At 37.5% G+C, this 27,392-nt stretch overlaps 1 protein-coding gene and 1 long non-coding RNA gene across 3 annotated transcripts in view; one reads left to right on the forward strand and one right to left on the reverse strand.

Moving 5' to 3' along the window:
* fbxl7 (F-box and leucine-rich repeat protein 7) overlaps positions 1–21,885 on the forward strand; it is a 100,719-nt gene extending 78,834 nt beyond the window's left edge. Inside the window, exons 3-4 of one of the 2 annotated variants that reach the window (NM_001080042.1) lie at positions 2,426–3,031; positions 20,570–21,885. In NM_001080042.1, the coding sequence (NP_001073511.1) occupies positions 2,426–3,031; positions 20,570–21,306 (1,343 nt within the window). In that variant the 3' untranslated portion in view covers positions 21,307–21,885. The remainder of the gene's footprint in view (positions 1–2,425; positions 3,032–20,569) is intronic. The other variant, XM_073920187.1, reaches the window with a different exon arrangement.
* LOC141378051 (uncharacterized) overlaps positions 1–27,392 on the reverse strand; it is a 91,304-nt gene that overhangs the window by 42,991 nt on the left and 20,921 nt on the right. The window contains exon 2 of the long non-coding RNA XR_012391491.1: positions 5,267–5,454. This is a non-coding gene — a long non-coding RNA (uncharacterized lncRNA). The remainder of the gene's footprint in view (positions 1–5,266; positions 5,455–27,392) is intronic.

A 27,392-nucleotide genomic window follows, 5' to 3' on the forward strand; every position in this document is an offset into this window, starting at 1 on the left:
GAATGGTAATTGTAATAAAAGCAATAATGACTGGAGTAATCATTTTATTTGAGACTACATACAACAAGAAAAGCCGTTGTTTGAAATTATAATAAATATTTAACAATTTACATTTTTTTTATATTTAAAAAAAATATTTAGCCTTGATGAAAAATACATAAAAAGCCAAGATAAAAAATTGAGCCCAAACTTTTAACCAGTAGTGCAGACTGCAGTTCACAGTATTACTGTTGTTTTTACGCTCAATGAAATGAAAGTAATGTCTGCATCCATTTAAAGAAGCAAGCACTCGTCAACAGCTATTTTAAGCTCGTGTTTTCAGCTTGTGTGGCGTTGCAGCTGAAAACATGATTAAAAAAAAAGAAAATGTTGTTTTATAAAATATATATTTGTAACAAAAGTAATGCAATTACACTGACTTTAGTAGCTGTAATCAAATGACACAAATTTAAAATGCAATTCGTTACATTACTGCGTTCCCCAAATATATATTTAAAATACAGTAATGCATTACTGTAGAAAGTGTTATAATGGCCTCATGACAATCATTGGTATAGTTGTTGCTAGAAGGAATACAGCTGCAGCCAGAAATTAACAAGAGTTTTATTATATTATTGTCTAAATTACTATAGTGGCCAAGAAAGCTTAATGTGCTGCAATTTAAGAAAACAGATGCAACTGCAAAAAGGCAGTCATGTGAGAAAACATCTTCATTGGTTTGTATTCATACATGCTTACAGTGCTAACACATTTTTCAAAAATGCTCTGCATTTTCACACAGTGCTAACAATTTACGAAAACATGCTGGATTATCTCACAACACATGCAAATAGCATGGAATACCACGGATAAGTTTCAAGAGGACCCTAAAATGTGACAGACCCGGGTATTTAGGCTATGGTTATTTAGGCTAATAAATACTAAAGACAAGAGAATCCGGATGTAAAAAACAAACAAACAAAAAACTCACCTTTCAAAGATCACCTACAACTTCACTGAGCAATAAGCTGTCTCATTTCAGAGGCTGCATTCTCCGAAGGATGCAGACTTCAAAGGTGAGTCCTTCAAAAACCACACAGGCTGAAGCGAGCGTTTTAAAATGAGACAATCAAACCTACAGAGGACAGATCTCATCACCAGGCAACCGTCACAGCTGCTGTTGATAAGCGCTGATAAAATTTGTAGTGACTTTTTTAAAGTGATTTTAAAACTTGTTTTAAGCAATCTGAAGGCAAAACAATGTTTATAAAAGCTGGAAATATATTTCCTCATATCCATACATGTACACATAAATATGTAGACTGTCTATAAAATCACTCTTTCGTATTAGTTTTTTAACATGTGTTTTAATATCCACTTAAAATAAACCTAATTCATAAGACATTTAAACCGGAGTTTTCTTTTAAAACGTCCTCCCGTTATCAGTGTGCAACGAATCTTGGGACGTTCAAGGCTGTGAAGGATCCACCGGTTGTGTCCTTCATTACCTGGGAAATGAAGGAGGCATTTGAAGGAGCCTTCAAATTTTTTTGAATGCTCGAATGCATCCTGCATCCTCTGAAATGAGACACGGCTATAGTCACGGCTCAGCAGCGTCCGTCATGTTTTTGGGTCCTCTTGAAACATTTTCATTGTGTTCTGTTGGGTTTAAAAGTGTTGTCAGAAAATGCAGCACGTTTTTTAAAGTGTATGTGTTGTGAGGATTTGCAGCACGTGTGCTCTTAAACGGATGAAGGTCTTTCCTTATTTTGCTGGCATTTTTTTGTAATTGCACGTGTTTTCTTAAATTGCAGCATGTTCAGCTCTCTTGGCCACCGTAAATTACCAATAATTGTATTTCATTAACATCTACCCTAACCCCCTTAACCCTACCATCACTCTAATGTAAAAACAGTAATTATACTGAATATTATTGGCATTATTTATTAAATTACCCATTAAATTATATTTTATTAACTCCTATCCTCATCCCAACCCTAAACCTTCCCCCCACAGTACGATATTATTTATTACTGTTCTGTGTCACAAAAATTATGTTATATTAATGCACAGCTGTTTTCCATCTAGACTTTACTTTGTTTATGACAGATTTAAGACAATTATGTTGTCTTGGTAATGTCAAGTTGTCATGACCAAACAAAGACAGGCTGCAATGTACTTGTTTATGTCAAGTTGTCATAACAAAGACAGCTCAAACAATGTCACCTTTGCATTTAAAACGACATAACTGAACTAATGACACTTAATAACAGTCACAAACATGCATAAACTCCTCTTTATATATTTATGACATGTCATGCTATGACTATAAAGTCTTCATGACATCTTTTAAACACCCCCTGGGAGTAAAATTCTACCCAGTATAATAGCGTGCTTTAGTCTTTCTCCCTTTTCAAGTCTGTTATTTGATTTCTTTTCTTCCCAGATTCGGACCTTAGCATGCGAACAGTGAGTACTCCAAGTCCAGCTCTGATTTTGCCACCTCGTTCATCTTCAGCTGTACTAAATGGCTCCTCAACGTCCTCTTCAACATTTGGGACGGAAACCATCGCCATGGTCCACATGCCCCCTACGTCCCTCACCCATCCTCAAAGATGCCTACGCCAGCCGAGGGACCAGCAGGGGGCGCCGGTTGACATCCTCCCCGACCATGCTTTCCTACAGATCTTCACCCATTTGCCCACCAACCAGCTGTGCCGATGCGCCCGCGTATGTCGTCGCTGGTACAACTTGGCGTGGGACCCCCGTCTATGGAGGACTATTCGGCTGACGGGAGATGTGCTGCATGTGGATCGAGCACTTCGGGTTCTCACTCGCAGACTGTGCCAGGACACCCCAAATGTGTGTCTGACGGTGGAGACGGTGATGGTCAGTGGCTGTCGGAGGCTGACTGATCGAGGACTGTATACGGTGGCACAGTCCTGCCCTGAACTACGGCGCCTAGAGGTGGCTGGCTGTTATAATGTGTCCAATGAGGCCGTGTTTGAGGTGGTGTCACGCTGCCCCAACCTGGAACATCTGGATGTTTCAGGTAATTTAGTTCCAGAGATACTATTTGATTTGATTTACAGTATTTATTTGTCCTGAATGGATATACTTCAATTTCAGCTGTTCAGAAGTTGTTACATTGTTTTATCAATTCACATTGGGTGAGGGTATCCAGCTACAAAACCTGATTGTCAAAATGGTTAGATCAGAATGATTCGATTTTATAGAACTTAAAGTTCTATTAAATAGAAATAATTTTTTATTTAATTAATGCAAGTAGGTATGGAAGCCTTGAAGCTTTTTTACCATGAATATTTAAAAAGCAATACCATGAACAACATATTTTCTAATAAATGTGAGATAAAAACCTACAATCAATTATTCAGAAATGCAAGCTGTCCGAATTGTATAATCTAATGCCTGAATTGCGAGATGCAAATTCAAAATTCTGTAAAGAAAGGCAAAACGGTGAGATATCAAACCTGAATTTGCGAGATAATACCTGAATTTTGAGACAAAAAGTAATAACAGATTTTTGTTTCTTGAATTACGCTTTTAATTCTGCTTAAAAAGTCAAAAATGTGAGATAGAAACTCTGAAGTGAACTCAGAAATGTGAAATACAAACATTCAACTGTTAGATATAAACTCAGAATTCTGTTTAAAAATGTCAGAATTGTGAGATATAAACTCTTAAATTGCAGCATAAACTAAATTATGAAACAAAACGTCAGAAATATTTGCAATTAATTCTGAATTGTAAGATATAAACTCAGAATTCTGGTTAAAAAGTCTGAACTGTGAGATAGAAATCCTGAACTGCAAGATATATACCAAATTCTGAAAAAAAAAGTCAGAATTGTTGGCACAATAGCCTAGTGGTTAGTGCGCTGACAGGGTGTCCTAAGTTCGAAACCCGGCTCGATGGCATTTCCCGTCCTTACCACCTCTCTCTCCCACTTCGCTTTCTGTCTGATTACTGTCCTATCTAATAATGGCAAAAGGCCAAAAAAAAAAAAATTTAAAAATTCAGAGTTTGTTAGATATTTAGCCAGAATTATAAGATAAAAACTCAGAATTGTGAGATACAAACCTTCAACTGTTAGATATAAACTCAAAATTCTGTTTAAAAATATCAGAATTGTGAGATATGAACTCTTAAATTGCAGCATAAACTTAATTATGAGACAAAATAAAAAGTTTGCTGTGCTTTCATGATTATTGTTCTGTAATTGTGTAATCTGTTGTGATATGCAAATTAAAAAAGTAATAAATATATTGTACAAAAATTACGAGACAACGAGACAAAAGGTCTTGCTATAAACCCACTCGTGACATGTAAACTCAGGATTCTGTTTTTAAAAAGCCAGAACTGTGAGATACAAACCTTGAACTACGAGAAATATACTGAGACTTCTGAGACTACCCTATCATACACACGGCGCAATTTAGCGTGATTTTCAGACAAGCACAACCCTAATTTTCACGTTTGGCTCCACGTTGTTTAAAGAGCAAATTCGTTTGCACCACTTTATTTTTTCAATCTAAAAAAAGGGGTTGTGTTAAGGTGCACTGTTGGCGTGTTGCTATTTTGAGGAACTGAACTAGACCGTGCCATTGACCAACTAAAAGCTTGTCTAAAGTCCAGAACAGAATGCGTTAGTTATGCGCCTATGTGGGTTCAAATGCTTAAAGGGCCATGAAACCCCCTTGTTTCAGCAGGGTGTTTTCACACCTCTACTTTGGAAAAAGTCAGAAAAGTGGGCGTGTCCAGCTCTGTTTAGGGGGGAGTGTCGGAGGAAGAAAAGAGGCTTGGTGTGGGAGTGTCTATTTGGGCACGCTGAATTTCAGAGTCAAAACACACAACCACAGCGGACAATGTGACTGTGTTTACATGGACATCTGTAGTCAAATTATTTGCCAGATTATTAAATGGTGGACTTTAACTGCAGTTTGGCTCTTTCATTCAGGGAATTCATTCATGTCCCTCCCGACAAACGAAATATTTGATTCGAGGAACTGCTGTAAGCGTGTATTTTTCATGCAATGTTTGATACCGCACGGCGAATGAGAGAAAAAAAAACTCAGCATTTCCCGGAAACTTAGATGCACACAGCAGGTAGCGTCAGAAAGCCGCGTGTGTTATTGACAAAATCCAACACGAGGTTATAGTTTGGTTGTAACTGTTAATGCTAACTTGTTAAGACTCTGTCCAATAGTTTGTTTGATACGAATAAAATACGAACTGAATAAACAAAGAGAACTGGTCGCTCACTTACCAAATCTGTAGAGACAGGACAATCCACAGCAACTAGAGCCGCGTCTTTATTTAGAGGAGACTACAAGCGAATCCGGATCTCAGCATTTGCAGATGAGAACAGCTCTCAGGTAAACAATAATCCTCCTTAGACACGTAAGTTATTGTTGTCCCGCGTCACGTACACTGTACATCCACACGTGACGCCAGCTGCGCTGTCACAGAGAGAAAATGAAAACAAAACTTCACTGCAGCAAACTATAAAAGCACTTCACGCTTGTTTTGCCAACACAACGTGGCGTCTCTGCCGTCTACACTCTGACAGTAATGAATATTAATGAAGTTGCACAATAGAGCGCGCTGATTGGTTTGAACCAAGCTTTACTCATGCATTAATCCATCACACTGTAAGACGTAATAAGACACACTCTGGCACAGACGCCCAGTCTGCACGCTGGAATACAACGCTATTATGTCATGGTCGTGACGCAGCTTAAAAAATTAGTTTCAAACCGGAAGTACGAATTTGCTTGAAATAACGCAAAAACAACCAATTTACACTTTTTAGTGAAATATAGGTGTCCTAATAGTGTTTTTAGCAGTGTGGGACACATATACGACTGTCAACAGCTCAAAAAATGTGTTTTGGTGTTTCGTGACCCTTTAATACACACAGGATGTACAGCAATACACAAATATTTTTACATATGTAAAAAATTCAAGGATTAAAATGTTACAAAAAATCACTGCCTCCATGGCTTCTTCATGTCAAGGGACTTTTTCCAGTTTATTCATGACAATCAGCATTTGTATAATGTTATTATTATTAGCAGTATTATTTATTATATGCATATTTACAATTGTTTTAATAAAAACAAGTTTAGATTTGTCCACCTGTCAGGTTTTGGAGACGTATGCATCACCATATGGGCATAAGGATAAGATGTGTGTTTGGATATAACACTGGATATAAGTCTGGATATAAGTTTTTGACCACACTTCGTTATTCATGTTCATTTATTTATTTGCTGAAAATTAGAACTGAATATAGAAAAAGATTTGAAACAAATCTTTGCGCCTAACAAACAAAATTAAATATGCAGGTTGATGGATGTCTTCAGTTGTGTGCGTAAAAAAACATTTCCTTATCCACGAAAGTAAAGGAGTAAAATAAAGATTTAAAGTAAAGAGAAAGTAAAGAGCCGAATGAAGGAGGCTCATTCTTCATCCTCGCACTCCAGATTGTCTGATTAAGTGTTTATATAAAACCATAAAGGGCATGTCCGAATCCACTTTTGCTATTTTAGGGACAGAAAATTACGGTTTGTGCCCTGGTGCATGGTCTAACTGGGTTGTTCTTTTTCTCTTAATCTCCCATTCCCTTTTAGAGTAACAGTTGGCTCATGCTGTGGCCCATTTGCTATTTACATGACAGACTTTGTAAGTGTAAAAACTGAAAGCTTCACAAAAAGAAAATAGTAAAAGAAACCATCTGCAGCACGAGGATAAAGAACGAGCCCCCTCCATTCAGCCTCTTTACTTTCTCTTTACTTTCCTGGATAAGGAAACTGTTGTACGAACTCCACTGAAGACATCCATTATCCTACATATTTAATTTTGTTTGTTAAGCGCAAAGACTTGTTTCAAAACTATTTCTAAATTCAGTTTTAATTTCCAGCAAACAAATAAATGAACAATAATAATGAAGTGTGGTCAAAAAATTTGTTATGGAGTTATATCCAAACACATGTCACATGCCCAATATGGTCCAAAACTCGACAGGTAGACAAATCTAAGCTTGTTTTTAATACAACCAATATAAATATGCATATAAAAAATAATACTAATAATAACATTTTACAAAAGCAAGTTGTCATGAATAAACTGAAAAACATAAAGAAGGCATGGGCAGGGGTTCTTATATTTATGGAGAAAATTATAATTTTTTTGTAACATTTTACAGTGCTCTGCACCAAACTTTAGACCTGCTCTCAGCTGGTCTATTGCACACTCTATTTTAGTTCCTCAAAAGAGCAAAACGCCAACAATGCACCTTAGCACATCTCCTTTCTAGATCAGAACACCCATGAGTCCACAAAGCGCTGCAAATAGATTTATTATATAAACAATGTGGTGGAAAACATGACAATTAGGGTTGTGCGCTGGTCTGAAAATATCAACAAATCATGGCAAACACGTCGATAAGGCCCATAAACTCTAAATTGCTGTATTATACTAAATTAAGACCAAAATCCAGAATTGTGAGATATAAACCCTGCATTTCAAAATATAAACTGAGTTATGAGACAGGAGTATGTTTTTATTTTTCAAGATAATAATTTAGCTTTGACATTCAGTATAAACAGAAGAAACATTGAAGTATTTTAACACAGTCGTCTTCTCTCTGACAATCTCAAGAAAACCTGTCGGTGTTGTGGATGTGTCGGGTCCACAGACTCTCTGAAAGCCCAGAAGGATTTTTATTCAGCTTTTATGAATGACTTCCTGACTCTGAGCCAAACAGCCTGAGCTTCACCTGCTTTGTTGTCCGGCACAGAAGACAGTTTCAGACTATGCTGAAATGTCCAGGACTTCCTCTTGGAAAAGCTGGAAAAGGTATTAATAGCTCTGGCATTCGGTCTGCGCTCTCTATACTTCCCAAAAGAAACATAAGCCCAAGCAGAACCAGGACCTCTGACTTCAAGGTGCTTTGGGAAAATCTGCTACCCTAATTTAGGGAATCAATGATCAGCTGTATTTTGTATAAAATAAATGACTATAAAGGTAAATTACTGCATGTGCAAATAACTGTAAATCATATAGAAGAGCTTTTGTCCATGTGTCTAGATTTAACACAGCCACCCCAAACCTACATTACATTTTGTACAGCAGATGATGAACATGATGCTGGCCGACATAATATTGTGTGATGGAGTCTCTAGAATGCAGTTATATTCAGCTATATATTCAAGATATTGGGACAAAAATGTATGATTCTTATTTATATTATGATATTTAGTAGACTAAGGAGTATCAAATAAGGCCTTTTTTTTCATAAATAGCTCATTTACAAAATGTTAACAACAGTTTGATAAAAGCACTCTTTAAAATGCTGGGTTTAAAAAACATTGGGTCAAATATAGACAAACACAACCTTTGGCTTAAAAGGTGTAATTTAAAGTAAATAAAAAAAAAATAACTAAATTTTTTCTTAGTCAATAATTGATTCAGCCTTTTGAACAAAACAAATGAACGAATGAATAATTCATTCAATCAATCATTTTCTCTTTGACTCAGCCCCTTTAGCAATCAGGGGTCGCCACAGTGGAACCAACCTATTCAGCACACCTCTTATGCAGCGGATGCCCTTCCAGCAGCAACCCATCACTGGGAAACACCCATACGCTCACATTCACACACGTCACACAAGTTTATTCATAAACTAATTTCGAGAGGATCACGTGCTTATGATTTATCACGGCCGGTCTCGCATTTGCTAATCAAAATCTTCCAATCATATGAGCCCTAAGCTACTATAAATAGCCACAGTTTTCAGCTCACTTTATCTTCGTTTGGAAGAAACCCCCGTCCTCCCCTATTCTCCTCCTTTACCTCTGATTTGGCGGCACAGCGGCCCAGTGGTTATCACTGTGAGCCACACAGCAAAAACACTGCCAGCCCTGGTTCCACAGGACCGGTGGGAGTTTCTGTGAGAAGTTTGTATGTTCTCCCCGTGTCCGCGTGGGTTTTCCCCGGGTTCTCCGGTTTCCTCCCACCATCCAAAGACATTCAACATACATAACAATCAAGCTTTTGTCTAACCCCTTGTGTTCCCTTAGCTATCGCAGCAGGGGAGTTCTGAGATCCACCGAGCTCAGGCTCCCCTCTCGCTCTGCCAATGGGAGGAAGCCCCGGGCTCGAGGAGCCCTTGAGCCCGGGGCTCTCTCCCCAGGCCAGCATGCCAAACAAGCTTTTATAAATCATCAGCTAAGTGTGAACTCTTGAAGGACAATTTAGCTTATTCAATACACTTATAGGGCATGTCTTTGGACTTGTGGGGAAAACTGAAGCACACACAGGAAACCCACACGAAAGCGGGGAGAACATGCAAACTCCATACAGAGATACCAACTGACCCAGTCGAGGCTCAAACCAGTGACCTTCTAGCTGTGAGGTGACAGTGCTACCCACTGTGCTACCGCGACGCACCAAACAAATACTTTTACTTTGTATTTTTGAGGATCATTTCATTAAAAATATTAAATTAAACAAATAGTTCACCACAAAATGTTTCACACTTTCATTTTGTTTCATATCTAAATAATAGTAATTATTATTTTTTAATTGCGATTCAAATTTGGCTGAGAATTTATTCCCAAGGGAAATTTTAAGTCATTATTATGTTCAATGCAAAAAGCACCAGAGACAACTTTACAAGCATCTCCATTTGCTCCGTCTGATTTGTGTTTAGATATGTTTATTTGCAGATGCTTGCCTAACCTCTAAAACAGTTTGGTTACAAACTGTCTTTACAGTTTTACAAGTATTCTTTTACAAAAGAAATGCAGGTTGAAAATGACATGAAGGGAAGTAAAATAATTTGAATTAAAATTTTTTTAGTTTTTAGTGAACCATCTCTTTTTCTTGATATGGAGCTATTAAAATAAGTAATACCAATGAAATGATTCTTCAACTAATTAATTCTGCAACTTTGTGGCGCTAAGTATCATAATGACTCATTTATTCCTTTGAATTGTGTTATGATTCCTTCAAAACGCAGTTTCATTCAGAAATAAATCATGGTTCTATATACAGTGATTCCGGAAAGTATTCATAGCGCTTCACTTTTTCCACATTTTTTATGTTACAGCCTTTTTCCAAAATGGATTAAATTCATTAATTTTCTCAAAAATCTACACACAATACCCCATAATGACAATGTGATTTTTTTTAAATTGTTGCAAATTTATTACAAAAAAAAAAAACTTGATAAGTGTTCTCAGTCTTTGCTCAATACTTTGTTTATGCACCTTTGCCAGCAATTACAGCCTAAAGTCTTTTTGAATATGATGCCGCAAGCTTTTATTTAGAATTTTTGCCCATTCCTCTTTGCTGTACCTCTCAAGCTCTATCAGGTTGGATGGAAAGCGATGGTGTACTGCCATTTTCAGATCTCTCCAGAGATGTTCAATAGGATTTAGGTCTGGGCTCTGGCTGGGCCACTCAAGGACATTCACAGAGTTGTTGTGAAGCCACTCCATTGATATTTTGTTGGTGTGCTTTGGGTCATTGTCCAGCTGGAAGATGAACTTTCACCTCAGTCTGAGGTCAAGAGCACTCTGAAGCAGGTTTTCATTTAGGATACATTGCTGCCTTCATCTTTCCCTCTATCCTGACTCGTCTTCCAGTTCCTGCTGCTGAAAAACATCCCCAGAGTGATGCTGCCACCACCATGCTTCACTGTAGGGATGGTATTAGCCTGGTGATGAGCGGTGCCTGGTTTTCTTCAAATGTAACGCCTGGCATTCACTCCAAAGGGTTTAATTTTAGTCTCATCAGACCAGAGAATTTAGCTTTTTCTGGTCTGAGAGTCCTTCATATGCCTTTTGGCAAATTTCAGGTAGGGAGTGGCTTCCGTTTGGCCACTGTACCATACAGGCCTGATTAGTGGATTGCTGCACAGATGGTTGTCCTTCCTCTCTCCACAGAAGAACGCTAAAGCTCAGACAGAGTGACCATTGGGTTATTGATCACCTCCCTGACTAAGGCCCTTCTCACTCGATCACTCAGCTTAGATGGCCGGCCAGCTCTAGGAAGAGTCCTGGTGGTTCCAAACATTTTCCACTTACGGCTGATGGAGGACACTGTGCTTAATGGAACTTTCAGAGCAGCAGAAATTTTTTTGTAAACTTCCCCAGCCTTGTGCCTCGAGACAATCCTGTCTCGGAGCAGACAATTCCTTTGTCTTCATGCTTAATTTGTGCTTTGACATGCACTGTCAACCCTGGGACATTATATAGACAGGTGTGTGTAAAGCATGTCCAATTAGCTGAAACATCTCAAGAATGATCAGTGGAAACAGAATGTACCAGAGCTCAATTTAGAGCTTCATGGTGAATGTACTTATGTACTTATTTATATGTGATTTTTCAACTTTTTTATTTTTAATAAATTTACAACAATTTCAATATGTTTCACATTGTCATTATGGGCTATTGTGTGTGGAATGTTGAGGAAATAAATGAATTTAATCCATTTTGGAATAAGGCTGTAACATAAATAAATGTGGAAAAAGTGAAGTGCTATGAATACCTTCCGGATGCACTGTAGACCGGAGACGCAGTCCTGCTGTTTATTTTGATTAGGAAAATGGACATAAACAGACATATTGTGTACACAGTTAATTATTTACTAAATGTAGTAAGAAATCAGTTTACTGAAGCACATTTTACTTTGAACCAACTTTTTTTTTCTTCTAAAAGTATAAATTAGCTTTTGGTTTAAACTTTTGCCTTAAAGTTATTTTTTGTCTAAATCAAAAGTATTTATTCTGCACAAGGAAAAAGATACATTCACTCAAAGATAAAATATTGTTTATATAGAAACCATGAATTAATTGAGTTGGTTCAAGTTAAATAAATATGTTTATAGCTATTTAAAATTTACTATTAAATCAAAATTGAACTATGGATTAAACTATAGTAAGTACATGTAACTTTTCATGTTAAAAATGCTGGGTTCAACACAATTAATGTTGGGACAACATAAAGAAATTAAGTTGACATTAGTTTTTTCAAATAATAATGAATTGAACATAAAATAATAAGTTGTCCCCAAAGATTGTAAGAATTATGCTGTTTCAGCTCTTTTTAAATAAGTGGTTTGAACAAACAGCAGATGTCATGTTGTTAAGCTATGCTATTACTCTTACATTAGTGTGGTTCTAGCCTCGACATAACAGAAATTGAAACATATTTTAAAAAAAGATATGTTGCCATTGAGAATGCTTATGACAAAAATTCAGATAACATTACATTGTCTAAACAAAAATGACCTTGTCTAAACAAAGTTTATTTTGGATACTGACCGTCTTCACATTTGAATCAAGCAATACCAGATGGCAAAACATGATGTCATTTGGTCACGTGACATGAAAACTGCTAGTTTAAATAAAAAATATTACTTTGAGGAAAAACTAATGCTTTTAATTTTAGCTAGAGGGTTCGTTTTTTTCCTTTAGGGTAAATTGAATAAATCAGGTTATAATCAGAAACCATCATTTTTGCTTAACCCAATATAAAACTGTACTTTGAATGAAAGACACGGCAGTTTGCCTTTTTCTGTCTATAACGTTTGAATCCATGCTATTCAGGACAAAAAACACATTTATGTGATGTTGAGCTTATTGCTCCTGTAATATTTCTTAATTATTTCATGATATAAACAGCAGACAAAAAAAAACACATGCTTTTTGCCTAGCTATCTTAAATTTTACAGGAAAAATGACTGTTTTTATAGGCTTTATCACACAGTGAGTCCTGTTGAAATCTTCACAAATTCAGGGTTTAGTGAACAAGCACATCAGAAAATCCTCCTCCTCATGTCCTCGAGTTCCTTCCCTGGTGTTTTACCTCCAGCTTCCTGCGCTGTTCTTCCTGTCAGAGTGTGTTGTTGTCGTCCCTCTGCTGTTGAACTGGAGCTCTGCATTTTCCTTCCCCCACCGCAACTCATATAACTCAACTCAGATGCCTCTCCGGGGCTTAAATCAAACCCTGCGCTGCCATTTTCATGTTCTTCGCATATTCTGCAATAACCTTCAGCTTCGTTCCTTCTGTTGAGTCTGATGTTTCAGGAGTTGAGTCAGATGACCGAGATGAAGACTGGACAGCAGAGTAGATACGTTTCTCAGACGGCAAGGTTTTTATCAAGTCTTTCATCTGTGATTTCGGATCTAAAACCAAACATTTGGTACTTCTTTTCAAGTGCATCTGACAACATGGAAAAGTCTTTGGACTTTCGGGATTATGGCACACACATGGTTGTGAAGGCATTTTTTGGGGAGGGATTTGACTTTTTTAGGATGGCTGAAACAGTCCCTAAATAATCTTTTTCAAAGACTAAAGCTGAAATGTGTCATTTTCTTTTAAACAATTATACAAAATTTAAACACGCATCTGGTATTCAAATGAAAAAGAGAAAAATCTTTCCATGCTCTGGAAGTACAAGTTACAAAAATATATTGTTTTAAAAAGCATTTAATTATGGTGGCTTGAGAAAGCTAACACACTGTTATACTACATAAACTTCTTATTCTTCCGTCTTCTTCTTCTGAGACTAATTTCTAATCTACTCCTAGACCGTTCATACTACAGCTACCAAACTAACACCAAACCTCCAAACTGCTCTGACTCGGGTTGCTATATCTTTTCCAACTGATCCAACTTAAGGTTTTCCCCTGTCCTGGAAAATTCGGAAAAGTCCCATTGACTTAACATTGGACCAAACGTTATGACCTCATAACTTTCCACCAGACTGTCATATAGACTTAAGGTTGAGCTCATTTAACTGAGACTACCAATCTTCCAATTAACATCTCCTTTCAATTTACAAGCCACACCCTAGCAACCATTTACATCATCCTAGCAACTGTCCCATATATTTCCCATTGTAAAAAACTGCCATTGACTTTACATTGCACATACTAACAACATATTAATGCTAAAACATCCCCACCAACATGCTAATTCAAAATATTCACATACTAGCAACATGCTAATTCAAAATATAAACATACTAGCAACATGCTAATTCATAATGTAAACATACTAGATTGTTAATTTGTACTGAATTCATGCTAACAACATGCTAATTTGTTAAAACATGGTAATTTATGTTAGTAACTGCCTGGTAACCACTTAGAACACCTTAGCAACTGCCTAGCAACACCTTAGCAACTGCCTAGCAACACCTTAGCAACCACCTAGTAACGCATTAGCAACTGTCTAGCAACCAATCACAACACCCTAGCAACCACCTTGCAACACCTTAGCAACATCCTAGCAACACCTTAGCAATGACCTAGAACCCCTTAGCAGCCGCCCAGCAACACTTTAGCAACTGCCTAGCAATGCCATAGCAACCACTCAGAACAGCCTAGCAACCACCTTGCAACCACATAGAACACCCTTGCAATGCCTTAACAACTACTCAGGACACCGTAGAAACTGCATAGCAACAACTTGCAACCCCCTAGCAAAACCTTAGCAACCACCTATCAACACCTTAACAACTACCTGGAACACCCTAACAACACCTTAGCAACTGTGTTAGCAACAGAACAACGACAGAATTTTCAGTGTTGTTGTGCACCATGGGACAAAAGCTAATTTTCGTGGTGTCCAAAATAAAGTGCAAAAAAGAGCCTTTATTCTCCATGTGTTCACCATGGTTTGTTGTAAAAAAATAAATGAGTAAAAAGAAGAGAGAACCCAGTCCAGGAGACTCGAAACAAGCAGAATTCCTTTATTGAGACGTGTTGGTTAATCTGCAGTCATACAGCGTCTTTAAGATGTCCATGTGTCTGCAAAAGCCTACTAGAGGTCCGCAGTCTGCAAGTTTTTTCACAAGTCTGTCACAAGTCTCAATTAAGACAAAGATTTCATGGCTATATTGTGTTCTTAGGAGGAGTGGATATGGCTAAACAAAGCATGCAAATTAAGAGTTGTGGTCGGCATGGTAAACTGCTTTTTCAGGTCTAATCTCATCATGTTCTGGAGACAGAAACCGCCTGACCATTTGATCGAAAAGAGAAAACAATAGACACAACCATGCTGTGAAAATAACAATTTGCATTACTTTGGCTTAGCCTGTAATCAGAAAGACAAAAGGTTAATGTCCCTCCTAGCTGGGATGTTAATTAAATTATATAATTAAAAACCAAAGAATATAACTTTTCAGTTATACGTAGATTATTGCTCATTTGGAATTAGATGATAGAAATTTATATTTCTATATGGGTGAATGAATGAATACTAGAAACTTATAGACCGACAATGTGAAGACAACAACAAAAAATATTTTTATTCCTCATTTATAAATAGAAATGCTTTTTTATATATATATATATAAACTTTTTCTCATTAAAAAAATATTTAAAAAAATAGTTTTTCTCATGTCACATGCACAGACCTGCCTGATTGAAATACATCACATCCGGTCGCAAGCAGTCAAGACACAGAAGTTCTAATATTTCAATGGATCCACAGCTCAATTCAGAGCCGAATTTTCCGCATACGGAGATGATCGGATTTCCACGCAGCTCTGGGACTACTCTCTATTGGAAATTAATGACTTCCGGTTTGTCGCTTGTCGTGTTCAGTGGAAAGGAGGCTTATCAACTCACTAGCAACACCTAAGCAACTACTCAGAACTATGTCCCGATACAACATTTTAACTTCTGATACGATACCGATATTGCAGCCTTCAGTAAGAACCGATACCGATATAAATCCGATATCAGCACAAATCTTGAATACTTTACTTTTACCTATTTCGTTGAGTGAAATGTATTAATGGCTAGATCAAACTGAGAACAAAAGTCAGCAACAGCAAGTACGAAAATAAACGACCAATTTGTTAACTATTGGTTGCATAAATGTGAACCTTTTACATAAGAATATATAAAAAATAATTAAAGAACAAATATTACGACCCTGAAAAATAGTGCAAAATACTAATTAAAGGTCACTTCAGTTATTTATTTTTTACCATCAGCAAATGGTAGAAACAGCTGACAGCAGGAACATAAGAAAAAAATATTGTTAACTGAATAACTGCTAAAGATTGAGTGTCCAAAGTTTCAATTTCACACACAGCTTTTTGATGAATTTTAGATCCAGTTTCGAGCTTAAAAATATCTTTCACACTGGGCAGCAGAAGTAAGGAGTTATTGTTATAAGTTATTGTTAAGTTAAAAAATGTACAGTATGGTTAGTACAAACATTCACATGACCAGAGCAGTTTAATCTGTGTTTGTATCAAGAAGATTATGGCTGTATCAATATTCTCAAACAAAACCTTATTAATTTTATAATAATATATATTGCACATATTATCTTTAACATAAATATACTTGCAGTAGCTTTTTTGAAACACACATTTTCTCCACAGCAAATAAAATATTGTGACTTTTAAGAATTATTTTATTTATCAAAATTCACTTTATATGCATAATATATTGCACAGATTCCACCTTACTGCCCACATGGGAAAAGTATGACTATGTAAATAAAGACAGAACTGCAAACTCATGTGCAAAGCTGCCACTGTTTATCAGAGCACTTTATCTTTCTGGGCTTTTTAAAGAAGAGTTAAATATGAAAATGCCTCTAATTAAATTTTCCTTCTGCTCGAAAGTAATACCAAAAATGTTTAGCATTTAACACCTTTTACATGACAGCTATAGAAAGCGAAAGCAGAATCCGGGACATGTTAGGTGATTTAGAAATCCTGGCTGAATGCATTTTTAAGTCTCACATAGAGCACATGACCGGGAAAAGAGGATGTATTGTCACCTTAAATAATGAGCAGATCAGTCTATTTAGTAGAAGGCTTTTCTTCTCCGCGTGTCCTCGCGCTCTTCTCAAAGCTACTACCAAAGTCAGATGTCCAGCGCGTCTCTGTGGGCAGCAGCAGAGAACTCGAGTCTGTGGAGTTTCTCACGCACACAGAACCGGGCCGCCGCAGTGTGCAGTGGAAAGGAGGCTTAACAACTCACTAGCAACACCTAAGCAACTACTCAGAACTAGGGATGTCCCGATACAACATTTTAACTTCCGATACCGATATTGCAGCCTTCAGTAACAACCGATATCGATATAAATCCGATATCAGCACAAATCATGAATACTTTACTTTTACCGATTTCGTTGAGTAAAATGTATTAACGGCTAGATCAAACTGAGAACAAAAGTCAGCAACAGCAAGTACGAAAATAAACGACCAATTTATTAACTATTGGTTGCATAAATTTTACATAAGAATATATAAAAAATAATCAAAGAACAAATATTACGATATTAAATCAACCTGTAAAAATGTGCCGTTGTTAATAGCTTCAGCGTGTGCTACCCTCACAATAGATTCCCAACGTAATACACCATAACTTAGTGTGAAGAGCATGTTAAATCCTAAAGGGACTTTGCTAGCAAGCAGTGTTGTGATCACGTGGGCTTTGCACGCTGGCTCTGGACGCCTACTGAATATAATAGCTGTAACGGAGTAGATATTCTGCTGGATAGAATAGCTGAATCGGACTGCTTATATTTGAGATTTTTTAACGCAGTCCGTTATAGTTTTTTGGACTGATATTGGACCTATTTCTGATATCAATATCGGATCAGGACATCCCTACTCAGAACATCATAGCAACCACTTAAAACCCTCTATCAACAGCCTAGCACAGGGGTGACCAAACTCGGTTTCCGAAGGGCTGGTGTCCTGCATATTTTAGTTCTAACCCCAATTAAACACACCTGAAACAGCTAATCAGGCTCTTTCTAGGTATACTAGACACTCACAGGCGTGTTAAAGGAAGTTGGAGCTAAACTATGCAGGACACCGCCCTCCAGGACCGAGTTTGGACACCTCTGGTCTAGCAAGAAAAATCCCAATCCGTGCTAGAAACATGCTAACCTGTATGTAGTTATGACTGTTTCAAGCTTTTTAAAAACTACTTCAATGTCAAACTACTTAAACGATAAAGCTACTGTAAACTTTCAGACTAGGCTTTCTCAAGACACGATATAGTTAGTCTACGAACTCTACTTGTCTAGTTAATAATTGTATACTAATCTGTTATAACTTCACATTCATAAATTTATTTATTTATACTGTACAAAAAGTGCTGGGAACTGTCAAACAGTTTCTTTATGTTGTCCCAACACAAATGGATTAAGTTAACTTAAATGTGTTTACAAATTTAAGTGGATTGAACATAAAACAATTAAGTTGTCCCCAAAAGAACTCAAGGATTGTGTTGATTCAACTCATTTTAAACTAGTTTGAACAGGCACCAAAAACATATTCTGAGTGTATGTGTAATGGAGGCCAGCTATTGAAGTGCTGTGCAGGTAAACATCACTCCTCTGACCTCTAAAAGGTGCTCTAGCAACAGACGGATGGTCTTTAGCTGCCTTGTTAGAGCAACCGACTCCAATGCTGAAGGTCGCCCGTTCAATTCCAGTTCGAGTAGGACCGGCGGGGTTACAAATGAAAATGATACACTTACACCTGATCTTTATATCAAGATATTAAATATATCAACAGACTCATCTGTGTTTATTAACACATTAAATGGGTTTCATTTTAAAATATAATAACAATTTGTGGAAAAAAGTTCCAAAAATCCAAACTACAATACAGATACAGATTGATGGTCAAAACATAGACTGAGTATATTGACCTCATCAATACACCCAAATCTGGCACAGTCATGTTCCTCTTTCGATCACGTTAGCATGCATGTGCACAAGCAATGCCTTAGACACTGTTTTCTTCTTTGCAAGATTTTGTATACTGAGGTCCTGTAATATTACAGAAAATGCATAAAAGCGCCCCCTATCATATACTCGTGAAACTATATATTACCATTGAATTGAATGACCTATTGAATTATGAATTATATTTTTACTTTTGATATAAACGCCTATAAATTAAATATTTAAAAAGTTGTTTAATAGCTTTTATGGCATTTAATTTATAGGCACTTATATTAAAATGAAACAGTATAATAAACAGTATACAGAACACTCACATTTTCTCTGCCTTAGTATTTTTTGTTCCTACTGTGGATGTCAAATTTATCCAAACATTCTTCAGAATATCTTGTTTTGTGTTCAACAGAAAAGAGAGAAATTTATAAACATTTAGAACAGAGAAGTCCAAACTAGGGCCCAAAGTTGTCTCATGGTAATCTTTGATTTGGCCCTCCATCCCACATGAGAAGTAAGAGCTATGGTGAGGGTAGGGGCGAATGCCTTTAACAGAGATCATAATTTCTAATTTACCGTAACTTTTTTGTTTCTTTTATTTCTGAGCTACAAAAAAGCAAACCAAAAATAAATGCTTCATTTAAATGCTGTAAATGAATCTGATTTTTAAAAATATAAATACTTTCACACAATGGATAGAGCACAATGCAGAAGATATTGCTGAGCAAATCAAGGCAAAGAACAGGTGCAGCTTGACTAATGTAACTCCATTCTGTTATAAATCGAATTATAAAATATATATATTATTTATTTTTTTACATTTTTAAATATGAAATAAATTAGGAAATCACCAATGGCAACTTTAATAAAGTTTGGCTTAACATTAGCTCACTGCTCTCAATCAAGTTAATACGTTTCAATAGGTTTTTGGCCCTACAAATAAAAATGTAAGGCCCTGCCCCTCATTTTGCACGTTCACGTGAGGAGATAGTTGTGTTCCAATTCTCTTTAGCTTGAAGGCTTAGGGCTGAGGGGAAGGGCTAGATACCCCTCAAAACTGAGATTTTTCAGGACCACACTCGAAACCAAAGGATACAAAGATTTCCCAGAAAACACCATCTACAACGGCAGCATAGCTGCACACGGAAGTCAGGAGATACACAAATTAGTATTTTTGGTCATTATTAAAATTTTTTACACCAAATAAGCATGTTTCAATAAATTCATAACCATGTTCGTTGTTTAAAATTAAAACCGCTAAGTTTCGCTATCTATAATCCAAAACATTAACTCCTGCACAGCAGTCCCACAACATTCTGACACTCAATGACGCTCGAATCCCCTGTAAGAAAAGTCTAGTGGCTGGGAATGACCTTTTACAGTGTCTGCTATAATGTTGTTTTTGTGTATTTACATAGATGAACATGGCCACTGTGTAAATGCACAATACAGTTACGATCTTATTGCCAAGTTATATCGTTTTGATATATTCAGTGATTTCCTGAAGATGAATATATAGCTGCAAAAACTACAGCAGTCATGATCGTCAATCTCATATGAACAAGAGATCGCGATGACATATGATGACGTGTGAAGGTTTTATGCTGTCTTATTTCTTAGAGGTAAATTTTGAAGCCCTTCCCCCTCACACTCTGTTTCAAGGGCCAAGATGAAGGGGTAGAGGTACAAAAAAAGTATTGGGATTGGGCCTAAATGGAGAGGACATTTTCTTTTTTGAATGAAACATTCTTTAAAAGGGATAGTTTTTAAATACAAACATGTATATCTCCCTTTCTTCAGTGATACACTTTGATCTGATATCCTTCTCTCTGCAGGTTGTTCTAAAGTGACCTGCATCAGCCTGACTCGGGATGTGTCAGTAAAACTCTCCCCGCTTCACGGCCAGCAGATCTCCATCCGCTTTCTTGACATGACAGACTGTTTCGCATTGGAAGATGAAGGGCTGCACACCATCGCAGCCCACTGCACTCAGCTCACCCACCTGTACCTGCGGCGCTGCGTGCGCCTAACCGATGAGGGCCTGCGATTCCTGGTCATCTACTGTCCCGGCGTGCGGGAGCTCAGCGTTAGCGACTGCCGCTTTATCAGTGACTTTGGTCTGCGGGAGATTGCGAAACTAGAGGGCCGCCTGCGGTACCTCAGCATAGCGCACTGCAGTCGCATCACAGACGTGGGTGTTCGTTACGTGGCCAAGTACTGCAGTAGACTGCGTTACCTGAACGCTCGAGGCTGCGAGGGCCTGACAGACCACGGCATCGAGCACCTGGCCAAGAGCTGCCTCAAGCTCAAATCTCTAGACATTGGGAAGTGCCCACTGGTGTCGGACGCTGGCCTGGAGCAGCTTGCACTGAACTCCTTCAACCTGAAAAGACTAAGCCTGAAGTCATGCGAGAGCATCACAGGCCGTGGGCTACAGGTGGTGGCAGCCAACTGCTTCGACCTTCAGCTGCTGAATGTACAGGACTGCGACGTGTCACTGGAGGCGCTGCGCTTCGTCAAACGCCACTGCAAACGCTGCATCATCGAACATACCAATCCAGCCTTTTTCTGAGAGGTTGTGCGGACAGATTTGAGAAGAAGTCTCGTTTTGACCCGGGCCGGTGATGTCTCTGCTGGACAACATAGTGGAGATTTGCACTGCTGCACCTCTGTATTTAACTTGCATGGTTGGGAGAAATCTTAACTTTTTTTAATCCATCTATTTATATTTTTATTCACTTATCATTTTGTTTTTGATTACTCATCTTGTCTTTGTCGGATTGTATTACGTGTAACGTGTGTAAATGATTTATCGTGAATGCAATTTGACACATAGAGGATTACATGAAGTGACATTAACCAGAAATGTAACTCAACACTTTTTTAATTTCATTTTTTTGTTGTTGCAGAAGTTGTTCACGGTTTGATTATTTGATGTTTACATTTGACATCTCTGTTTTGAATGTTTTGCTTCGTTTCATCATGTAATATCTTAGGTTTCTATTCTGGTTTCATTACCGAGAAGTATTACCAAACAGTGCCATTTTCGTTGTGACGTTCACCTTTGTAATGGCCAATAAGGCCCATTTCAGGTGTTTAACTAACGGAGGACGACCATGGATTAAAGAGGTCTAAGCCATATTAAAAAAAATGAAGGTGTCTGCTTTTATCTCTCTAAACTACATTAGCTGGAATGTGTAAATGGAAAAAAAATACTACAATGTTATTACAGCCAACCTATTAGATGCAGCCAGAAAAGTACTGCAATGTCTTGTTAATTCAAGCCTTTAATTAAAATGTCAACATAAAATTAAAATTATTTTATTATAACTGAATATAGAACTACATAATGTTAGCTGCGGGAGGTTTGACGCCCCATTTACACTAGCAGCGACTTTGTAGCTGCCTGTGGCTCTAGGTAGCAACCTGCTGCAAACTCAGGTCTGTGTAGGTCAGGTGTGACCAACCCTGTTCCTGGAGATCGACCTCCCTGCAGATTTCAGTTGCAACCCATATCAAATACACCTGCTTGTAATTATCAAGTGCTGTTCAGGTCCTAATTAATTGGTTCAGGCGTGTTTGATCAGGGTTGGAGCTGAACTTTGCAGGAATGTCGATCTCCAGGAACAGGGTTGAGCACCACTAGTGCAGGTCTACAGCACACAGACCACAACTGGCCTCTAAGCAAGCTGAGAGAGGATCACGAGAGCTCTACTGGTGCTCCTATTGGCTGTCGTTCAAGAAAGTCACTTTTCATTTGCATAAAGTTGAAGGATTCACAACTTTGTCGCGTTGCTCGACACGCCCACCTGGTCGCCAATGGATGCTGTCGCTCGCGTAGACGGAGATTGCTGGAAGTCACTAACTTTACATTCAAATGAGCGGTGCTTGTCGCTTTGCTGCTGCGAGTCGTTTGTAGTGGGAATGAGGCTTTTGAGTTGCGAACTTCGTTGCTGTATGTATGTTTTCTTGCAGTATGACAATGGACAATGACCCCTGAAGGTACCCTGTGGTATCTGGCACCAATATATAAGCAGCAGATCCTTTAAGGACCCTGTAAGTTTTGAGGTAGACCCATCATCTTGTTGATCCTGCATGTTCCGCAGATGCTTTGTTTGGGAATAGCATGCCAGACCAACACCTTAAACTGTCCATCCTGTTCTTCAAACAATTCCTGCTCAATATGCGCAGCGTGCAGTGCTAAAATAGGCCACTTCCACCAGGAAACACTATTGTTATGGAGAGAAGCACTTGGTCTGCAAACAATTGTGGAGCTTCTATGTGTCAAAATGACATCTTCAATGTCCAGACCCAGGGTTATCCAGCAAAACATTGGCCAGAGCATTACACTTCCTCTTCTGGCTTGTCAACAGCCACTTTTCCTCTGTTATGCCAGTGCAAGCCAAGATTTTCATTGGGCTGGCTGGGGCCAATAGCCCCAGAGCTTAAGCAGTGATGCCAAAATCATGCCGAATTAAGTATGTCCCTAAATCAAATGTCACAAAACCCATTCAGTTCAGCAGGAAGAAGGTCAAATCAGAATCACAAAGGTAAAGTATTGCATTATCACAAAACAATCAAGATGGAGACAATGGAAGCAAACAAATTACATGTAACTCTACAGCATTAAATTATCTATTTCTCGATCTGTTTATCTTTCTATCAATCTGTTTACACAGTTGGCATTGTGTCCCGAGTGGTCTCTCCTCTAATGAAGGGGCAATGACTCTTCATGTTATCCACAATATCAAACCAAGGGAATTTTCATTCTGACCATTGTGAATCTTGGTAGCTTTTTTAATGTGCCTGCACCTTTTTTCCATTTGTGGGTTGAATTTGTAGCTTCCCAAGATTAGTAACAATGTATTTTAATCCATCCTTATTACGAGCAAAACTGAGGAAATTGGCAAAAGCCCAACCATTGGCTTCAATGAAGCCCTAACAGGGCACTGGAAGTTATTGTGGAGACAGTACTGAACTTCAAAACTGGACTGAAGCAGTTCCAATTTACTAGAGCTTCTATGTTAAAGCTGCTTTGACACAATCTATGTTATAAAAGCGCTATAGAAATAAAGATGAATTGAATTGATTTTAATTGGAAACGCAAGTCTTCACACACGCACTGACTTACTCATTTTAGGCATGACAGTGGCAATGCAGTAATTGTCTCCCAGCACATCCTTCCGAAATGAGTCAAAGAGAACAAAATTGTCCCTTCCTGATAAACCTGCATCAAATATCAAAAAGCAGCCACTCAAGACAGTTCTGAAGGTAATAATGTGGAACCAATTTAATGATGAGCATTGAATAAGGCATTTTAGAATGACCAAGCAACATTTTATATCCATTAGTTTGTCTAGCTGTCCCATTGCGCCCATTTTTATCATCACAAGATAAACTTTTTTTTTATGTGCATACTAGAATTTATTAGGTAAAATTGTTTCCATCATAGTTTAGGTTTGTTTTTTTGCTTATCAGATAGAAAATTTATCCTCCAGAAAGTTTATCATGTGTTGTGATCATAAGTATTTTATGCACATTTTCAAAAATGTATGTGCATCTTGGCATTTCCATCAAGCATATTTGTATGCGCTATTCCAAAATGTGCATAACAATATGTGGTTGGAAAGTTTGATGTAAAAGAAAACAGTATGCATTATACAAGGCAACACTCTATCACTGCTCCAATGTCTAGTTTCGACACTCTCATGCTTATTGTAGATGCATAGGATGGGGGACAGGGGTCATCATAGGCCTCTTATTGGCCTATGGTTGCACAGCCCCATATGCAGAAAAGTGCAATGCACCATTTGATGTGTCCCATAATCATCAAGATATTGTGTGACCATACCACAGTAGAACTTTTATTGGCTAGAACTAAATGGGATTGACCAAATTGTCATACTCATGCATTGATGAGCCTTGCATCACCAACTCCTGTGACCGGATTGTGGTTTGCCCTCCTCAGACCACTGTTCTCACCACTGCTGACCAAGCACAACTGAAATGCATATCCATTTCAGAAATACTCTGACCAAGTCATGTTGTCATAATAATTTAGCCTTAGTCATGGTCACTCAAGTATTTCTCCCTACTTCTGCAACCAGGATACCTTCATTCCCTGAATCCAGCATGTTGATGAAACCTGATTGTTTGCTTACCATCTGATCTACCCAGATCTTAAGGATTAGTTCACACACACACAAAAATCTGTTATTACTCAACCTCATGTAATTCCAAACTCTGGAGATCTTTGTTCATCTTTGGTACACAAATTAACATATTTACATGAAATCAGAGACCCCTCTCATCCTCCATAGACAGCAATGGATGTGAGACATTCAAAGTGCAGAAAAGGAACCAACAATATCATCAAAACAGACCATATTCAACTGTGATCATTCAAAAGCTCCAAGAACAACTTTGTGCACAAAAATTTACAAAATAAAAACTGTATAAATGACTTTGTCTCATCTCATTTCAGGCTATGCGCAAAGAGCTTAAAATCAGCAAGAGACGACACTCAATAGAACATTCCATTGAAACAGCAGCGCCCAGCAATTCCGCCATTCTGGAGTGAAAGCGATCGGCCGTCCATTGGATCTTATTGCTGTCGCTATGGCAAGCAGCTGCTTTGTTTTTTAATTTATTTATTTAAAAAGTGCATCAAAGCTGAAATACAACCTGAAAGGCGACAATACAACACTTACTATCATATAATGGTGATCATCAGCACTTTTAATAGTTTATTTTACTGACTTAAAGTTTAATATATTAACAATACTTGTTTTCTTGAAACTAGGGCATCCGCTGCGTAAAAACTTGCTGGATAAGTTGGCAGTTCATTCCGCTGTGGCGACCCTAGATTAATAAAGGGACTAAGCTGACAAGAAAATTAATGAATGAATGTTTTCTTGAAACTGTCACATTTAGGTGAAATTGCTTTAATTTAATAGTTTAAGCACTGGCATAATATATAATACTGACATGTTAAATTAAATTAACATGACGTTTAAAATGGGATGTTGATAACGATTAACCGTACTTTTTGTTTGAGTATTATATTATAATAGTACATAGTATTGTTTCCAGTGTTCTCTGTTTAAAAAGACTAATAACGTTTTTATTTAAAAAAAGATACTTTCTCCAAAATGTATATATATATATATTAAATATATATTAAACACATATGTTTAAATACATATTAAAAATCACGGAGGCCGTACAAACTACCAGATAATGTAGTTTTTGTTGTGCATACTCATTTTTCCTTCACCCTAATTTGAGTAAAACAAAAAAAGTAATTAAGTCATTTTGTTAACCTTACTTTTATGTTATATATGAAGTATATCATATGTATAATAGAAATCAGATGTATTTTACTTGTGACGCAGTGGCGCAGTAAATGGTGCTGACGCTTCACATTAAGAAGGACGCTGGTTTGATCCTCGGCTCAGTTGGCGTTTCTGTGTGGAGTTTGCATGTTCTCCCTGCGTTTGTGTTAGTTTCCTCTGGGTGCTCTGATTTCCCCCACAGTCCAAAGACATGCGGTACAGGTGAATTGGGTAGTCTAAATTGTCCGTAGTGTATGAGTGTGTGTGAATGAGTGTGTGTGAATATTTCCCAGAGATGGGTTATGGCGGGAAGGACATCTGCTGCGTAAAAACGTGCTGCAATAGTTAGTGGTTCATTCCACTGTGGTGACCCTGGATTAATAAAGGGACTAAACCGACAAGAAAATGAATGAATGAATTAAACTTAGTTTTGCCAACATGTTCGAATTTGTCTGTTTTCATTGCGATATTGTTTTAGAATGTTACTCTTCAAAGGGGATGTACTCATTTTAACTCATATTTAACTTAACATTTTAATTCAGACTGTCTAATGTTATTTATGTGTGCGGATTTCCTATTGGAATTTTCATTCCAAAATGGCCGAGCCGTGACATAAGTGGCATCTAGTGGCTGTTTCACAAATAGCAATAGAGTGTCGTCTTTTGGTGATTCTAAGCTCTTTGCTATGTGTTTACCACAGTCAAATCGTCAAATTAACATTTAACAACACTGTAAAACCCAATAAGTGAAGGTAACTCAAACCATTTAAAATAACCATTTGCAACACACCATTTAAGTTCAAAAACTGAACCTAATTAGTACTGTGAACTCCATCTATTTGAATAAACGAAGCAATTTGAGTAAAGTAAAACCCAATGAATGAAGAGAACTCAAACCAATTGAGTACTGTAAAACCCAATAAATTAAGGCAACTCAAACTGTTTGAGGAAACCGATTGCTACAAACCATTTGAGTTAAAAACTAATCTATATGAGTACTGTGAACTTACTCCATTTAAGTTGAAGTAATGAGGTATTTCATTAACCCATTACCTTCAACACTGAGTTCAAAACTCTTTTCAAATGAGTAGAATTAACTTTCAGTCAATTTTGAGGTAACTACACTCGTTTCATTTGATCAAGTTGATTGTTGGGTTTTACAGTGAATGTTTTTGATTCTTTTAGTGGACTTTGAACATCACGATCCTTGCTGTCAATGGAGGGCCATGTGTTAACTGGTCATATTGTTTTGGCCTGTTGGTGTATCGGCCATGGTTGAGGAAAACAATCTAGGTATCTTAGACAGAAAACCACATCTTTTTTTT

Source organism: Danio rerio, chromosome 2, assembly GCF_049306965.1.
Source record: "Danio rerio strain Tuebingen ecotype United States chromosome 2, GRCz12tu, whole genome shotgun sequence".
NCBI lineage: Eukaryota > Metazoa > Chordata > Actinopteri > Cypriniformes > Danionidae > Danio > Danio rerio.